This window comes from Dermacentor silvarum, chromosome 2 (assembly GCF_013339745.2).
Source record: "Dermacentor silvarum isolate Dsil-2018 chromosome 2, BIME_Dsil_1.4, whole genome shotgun sequence".
Classification (NCBI taxonomy): domain Eukaryota; kingdom Metazoa; phylum Arthropoda; class Arachnida; order Ixodida; family Ixodidae; genus Dermacentor; species Dermacentor silvarum.
The window spans coordinates 175151885-175158616 of record NC_051155.1 but is presented as its reverse complement, the minus strand read 5'-3'; the positions used below and the strand labels follow the sequence as shown (position 1 = coordinate 175158616).

At 41.6% G+C, this 6732-nt stretch overlaps 1 protein-coding gene across 1 annotated transcript; it reads right to left on the bottom strand.

Moving 5' to 3' along the window:
* Positions 1 to 4682: 4682 nt before the first annotated feature.
* Positions 4683 to 6653, bottom strand: LOC119442170 (RING-box protein 2-like). Its single transcript, XM_037706933.2, has 3 exons — positions 6475 to 6653; positions 6219 to 6266; positions 4683 to 5033 (listed from the first exon to the last, which is right to left on the bottom strand). Exons 1-3 carry the CDS (start codon positions 6623 to 6625, stop codon positions 4915 to 4917), a joined length of 318 nt encoding a protein of 105 aa, XP_037562861.1. The 5' UTR covers positions 6626 to 6653; the 3' UTR covers positions 4683 to 4914.
* Between the last annotated feature and the right edge of the window lie 79 nt (positions 6654 to 6732).

Here is a 6732-nt window from a genome sequence, read left to right as displayed (position 1 = left end):
TGCACAAGAAATGAAGCCAGTGGTACAAAGTAAAAGACAGGATGAGAAGGGGACAAACCAAAAGCTGCAAGTTTCTAAAACATTGCGTGATGCTGCAAATGTTTTCTGCAGCTCATACTGCCCAAAACAGTAAGTATTACTGTATATAACAATGTTATCATAAGCTACTGGTGTTAGTGCTTTACACAATGTACATTTGAATCAGAATACATATGTGCACCGATTTAATCGATGTGTCGATTTAATCTAAAATGGAGGAGACATCATGCTTGAAAAGCTTGCCGCCCTTTATACGCAATGCCTGACGACTTCAATTGCACCAGAGAGCTGGAAGAATGCCAACATTATATTAATCCATAAGAAGGGAGACGTTAAAGAATTGAAGAATTATAGGCCCCTTAGCTTCCTTTCAGTATTGTATAAAATATTCACCAAGATAATTTACAATAGAATCATGGCAACACTTGACTTCAGTCAACCAAGAGAACAGGCTGGCTTCAGGAAGGGATATTCTACAATGGATCACATCCATGTCATCAACCAGGTAATTGAGAAATCTGCAGAGTACAATCCACCTCTCTATATGGCTCTCATAGATTATGAAAAGGCATTTGATTCAGTAGAGATATGAGCAGTCGTAGAGGCACTGCGAAACCAAGGAGTGCAGGGGGCCATACGTGAATATCTTAGCAAATACCTAGTACAAAGATTCCGCAGCTACCTTGGTTCTCCACAAGAAAAGTAGAAAGTTACTATCAAGAAAGGGGTCAGGCAAGGAGACACAATCGCTCCAATGCTATTCACTGCATGCTTAGAAGTAGTATTCAAGCCATTAGACTGACAGTGAGAATCAACGGCGAATATCTCGGCAACCTTCGGTTTGCTGATGACATTGACCTGTTCAGCAACATGGGGGACGAATTACAACAAATTATTGAGGGCCTTAACTGACAAAGTGGAAGAGTGGGGTTGAAGATTATTATGCAGAAGACAAAGATAACGTTCAACAGCCTTGCAAAAGAACAAGAATTCAGGATCGCCAGTCAGCCTCTAGAATCTGTACAGGAGTACGTTTATCTAGGTCAGTTACTTACAGGGGACACTGATCATGAGAAGAAAATTCACAGAAGAATAAAAATTGGTTGGAGTGCATATGGCCAGCATTGCCAAATCCTGACTGGGAGCTTACAGCTGTCGCTGAAATGAAATGTGTACAATCATTGCATTCCACCGGTGCTAACATATGGGGCAGAAACTTGCAGGTTAACAAGGAAGCTCGAGAACACGTTAAGGACCGCACAAAGAGCGATGGAACGAAAAATGTTAGGTGTAACGTTAAGACAGGAAGAGAGCGGTGTGGATCAGAGAACAAACGGGGAAAGCCGATATTCTCATTGACATTAAGAGAAAAAAATGGGGCTGGGCAGGCCATGTAGTGCGTAGGGTGGACAAGACCATTAGGGTTACAGAATGGGTGCCAAGAGAAGGGAAGCGCAGTTAAGGATGGCAGAAATCTAGGTGGGGTGATGAAATTAGGAAATTTGCAGGCAGAAATTGGAATCGGCTAGCGCAAGACAGGGGTAATTGGAGATCACAGGGAGAGGCCTCGGTCCTGCACTGTACATAGAAATAGGCTGATGATAATGATGACATACGTGCAAAACATTGAGATGTAAGAAACAAGCTTGAACTTTAAGGTAAGGGTTAATAACAGGCAGTATAGGAAGTCAACTACAACGGGCAGGGGCAAAGTTGAAATGAGTTTTTTCTGTGCCAGCCTAACTATTGGTCTGGTCTGTGGCACATTCCTTTTCCTTAATATTTTTTCAGATAAAGTAAAAGACGGCATACTTATATTTTCACTTGTGAAGAAATATTTAAGGCTGGGGATAGGAATGTAGTACTATTTGCATTTCAGGAAGAAAACATATTCAACTTTCATTTCGAAAGCTTTAACCCCTGCTTTCGCAAGAGTTGCTAAGCTCTTATACTGCTAAGCACTTATACCCCGCTCATTTACAATCTTGAGATTCTACTGTACTTGTTCAAACAATGGGCATGCTGATGTGCACTGTGACAACACTAGCATTAGTTCTACGTTAGTAAATTCAATCATTTTCAAGTGATGGGGCTCCTGCTATTAAAAGCTTTGTTGACTTTTAACATAAGGTAGTACAATCTAGGGGTGCAGTAATGGGTGAATCATTTGTAAACTGTATGAGAGCAGTAGAAATTTCAAGCAAGTTTAGTTGATGCATTGTAGCACCATGGACACAAGTAAAATAGAGAAACTAGATGTAGCAAGCACAAAAGGCTTGCAGAAATGTAGCTGGGGCCGTATAACGTAAACTATTCCATTCCGGTTTTATTTTAATCTGACATTAAATTTACATAACCAACGAAGCAAGCATCGGGTGGCGACTAGCAGCATTGTTTGAATAGCTCAATCAAATGCTTTCCTTGTTTATAGGAGGTCACTTTTCTTTCCTTTTTAAGCAAACAGCATTGCCCACCTTGACAGGTTTTCTTATTGAATAGGCTGACAAGAGGCAAGGAGCATGCAGAATTGGAGGTTTCAGTGTAAGTAGATAAATAGGTGAGGAGAGTGGTACTTGCATCTGCAATTAGTCTGCTTCTCCTTGTTTAGCTTGTGGTCGCTGGTTGAAAATCGTGGCGGCTTGCAACAGAGTTAAAAATGCTGTTAAAACGGGTTCTCAGGGAAGAGGAGTTGACAGGGCAATGTCGTATAGGTGCCGTAAAGGCACGACAGCGTTATACATCCATGTAAAAATTTGTATTTATATGCAAAGAAATTCATCCTTGCTGGCAGCTCCAAGTAGCCAGTGCCACAGTGATCGGCAGGTAGCCATCTTGTATGCCGTTCGGGACGCGGCAGTCTCTGGTTATTCCGAAAAAATTTTCACTTCTGTTCGGCAGCAATTCATCTTTAGTGCATACATGCATGTCACTTTGACATGGCGAGTTCTTCGTAAGGTTGCGTAACAGACAGGCGAAGTGGGTGCAGCTCGAACAATTTTAACCAATAGTGGAGGGCTACTGGCGAAAAATGCGTAGAATCGGAAATAACTTTTTCTTCTTTTGTTCGACCTAATCATACATTATCAGTGTGTACACATCATATCAGATGGGCAGTTCTCGCAGTTTTCCTGATGTCACACGACAGACAGGTGAAGTAGGCATGGCCTAAAATTTTTTTACCAATTGTAGTCGGCTAACGGCAGACATGGAATAGAGATAGTTTGAAAGAGCTTAACATTATAGTGCCCCTTGTCTGGTGATCACTTTCACTTTGTTTGCTGATCACCGACTTCAGACTAACTACAGTGGGGACTAAACTTAGCAGAAACAAGTCAACTGCGTGGCTTGAAAATATTCCATGGCAGATGTGGATGTCATTCACAATATATGCACAGCACAGGCATCGGCAGCCTAACTACAGGCCTGCAATGCCTCTACCAAGTCATGCGTTATTGTGCTGAACTCTGCTTGTCTTGAAAAAAAGAAAGAAAAATTCCTATATGTTTGGTGGAATAATGGACTTCTAGAAAGTCAATAAGTGAGATCTTCAAACACTCAACATGAGCTTCTTCACAGTGAGAACAGATAAGCCAGTGGTTTTCAGCAAGTGTATTTGTCTTCACAGCAATGTGCCTGGTGCTGTCGTATACGGTGCAGCTGAGACATTAGTGGCTATTTCTAGTGCATTTAAGACAGAAGAAGGGAGCAGGACAGAAGTTATTGCTGTGTTCCACACACACAGTATGTTTACGAAGCTGCCCGCATGTCACGTTACACTCTACTGAAGCTATGAGCTGACCTGTTCCCATGAACTTGGGCCTTCCCTCCACATCATACCGTGACCTTGCAGTAAAACAAGTAGTATTCAACATTCTTGGAGATGTGACTACATACACCTGCAGCTGGCAGCCAAAGTGAAAATAATGTGCCAACATTTGACTCGGGATTGTTGCCTGGTATCCTGAATCTAAACCAATCCGTTTCAGTTTGCAGGAGGCTATGCAAGTAAAAAAGAAAGCACCTATTACATTAATGACACATGCAAGATTTTAATTTGTATAGAAGTGCAACGGCTCTCAATTAGTGAAGCAAAACTATTGGTAAAATGACCATCGATAGTTTTTTAAACAATTGACAGTGTAAAAAGGACTATTGATAGTACTACTATTAATAGTATTACAATATTTTGCCATGAAACTATCGATAGTATACTACTATCGATATTGCGATAGTTTTATAATTAAATTTTGTGATAACTGACCATCAGTAACGCTAAGTTCACGCAGTTTGGAAAGGGAAACATCGCCTAGTTCATGCTGCAGCGTTTACATGTGGTACGTCACGCGATTTTACATTATTGATAGTTTGCTATCGATGGTACCATATGTTTTATAATAGTTCAATAGTTCTATAATGACAAAACTATTGATAATATTATCGATAGTTTTGTATCGCTACTCTCAATACATTTGAAAAGAAACAATTTATTGAGAGGCGCATTTCTTTGTTGCATCCTCCTTTACATGCAATAATTGCTCAAGGTGTTTAGTGTAAGCTTATTGAAGAAAGAATATCGCCAAGAAAAAAAAAAGGAAAAGAAAATCGAAGAGACTACATGCCTAATTTAACAACAATTGTCGACATCAAAACAATTCTGTTTTACTTCGGACATTCACAAAGATGTGTAAAGGCATCAACACACACTGAAATCATTTCTTCTTGGCATCACATTCCGCAGTTCCCTTGTGGTATCAGGTTTACTGGCCGTCACAGGGCAGCTGGTGACTTGGATGCCTTGTGTATTACTCACACGCACACACTCATATACAAATAACTGTACACACACACATGAAGACTATAAGCGACGATTCACAATCACTTTCCAATGCGCTGTACAATCCAATCTTGCTGGCACAGAGGACACCGGTTGTTCTTCTTGACCCACAGGGACATGCAGCAATTGTGGAAAGAGTGGTTACACTCACCCCACACCACTGTAAAAGAAAAAAAAAAAAAGCATTTGTTTACTTAGACGTCTGTAAGCATGTGCCAATTAGAATTTGAACAGCCTTAAATGAAGACAAGTGCATGATCCAAATTATCAGAGGCGCCAAGCATCCAGCAGTTCTCGCACACTGCAATTTGCCAAGAAGCCCTGAAGAAAGTGTGCACTGTAGATGGTGCAAATCTATGAGAATGAGAAAAGCAAAACTGGACCATGATCTTGTAGTGATGCCTTTTCCCCAATGGCTGTTGGCAGTTTTCATGTTTGTTAGGCGATGGGAGGAGCGTCGTTTTGATTACTCACAAATGCCAAAAGTACCAAAAGGCACTGGGAAAAGGCATCACTACAATATCGCAGCCCTGCAAGTGCATAAGGGGGTCAATGCATTCAATATTGCATCATTGATAAAATCTTATATTTTCTTGCAAACAATGAAGTCCAAATTTGTATGGCATCTACAGAGTGGTGTAATCTTCAGTGTGCTTTGAATGGCTAATTAAAGTACAGCAAGGCAGATGCGACACCAGTGCTGGCGCACTCATCTGCATTAATTTCATGTTACCGAATCCTCAAGTAGTGGGATGCCCGTCACTCCCGTGAAGCGTTGTCCTGGGCGATGTGCCGCCCACAAGTGAAGGCATCCTTGAAGATGCTTTCACTTGTGTGACCACTTGTGTAACACTGACGAACTTAAGGTTTTTTGAGCATATGCAAGTCATGCTCACAAATACAACAAGCACATCGTAATAGCCTGCCAGACTGCGAACAGTCACTGAGTACTGGGTGCCCAAAAGTAGTATAGCAGTCAGCTAAGCAAAGCAGTGCGAAACAGTGGTTACATCGAATAATTTCGTTGTCCACTCGCTTCGTCATAACGTGAATCGGCTTTCCCTTTGTCGGCGAAAGCAAATAGTTAATTGGTTGCATTTCGCTGACTGCAGCAATATATAGAATAGCCGTGCAAACCAAAGATGCAAGTAGTGGATGTGACGTGGGAGATATGGCTCTCCAATTTTTACGCTCACTGTCTTGGGAAAGAAAATGCCGCGAATGCCAAGCTCAAGCAGCTACACACGCTAGAGGTATCATTTTGAGACACACAGCTACTTTTATTATGTCCCGCCGGACAAAATGCACAGCGGTGAAGGCAATGAAGCGATAACTGTTTGCTTACCCACACAATCGTCCTGCTTGTTTTCGTGTTGACATCGCAAACAGGCATCTAAAGACGAAAAAAAAAATTAGCTACAAAAAAAGGATTGCTCCGTAAACAAAGGAAGTAATTAAAACGCCACTTTTTCACAATGAACCAACAGCGGCGCGCTGTAAGCACGAGACAACCGACAGCAGCTATCAAAACATCCCGAGTGACGGTGCAACAAAGCGAGATACATCAAGCATCAGCCGAGAAACAGCGCCAAGAAACTTACCCATGACTTGAACGCGACATATGGCGCAAGTGTCACATTCTACGTCCCAGCTCCACATAGCCACGGCGTTCCATTTTTTGAGAACGAACATTTTATCCGGTTTTTGCCCGTTATTATCTCCATCCTTGTCGATGTCATCTTCGTCTGCCATTTTTAAAAGCCAGCTCTCTGCCGCGATGCAGTGTCAGTTGCGCATGTGTGTTTGGGACTAAAAGTTAAGTGTATCTTTAATCTGGTAAAGCTAAAATTTTAAAAACA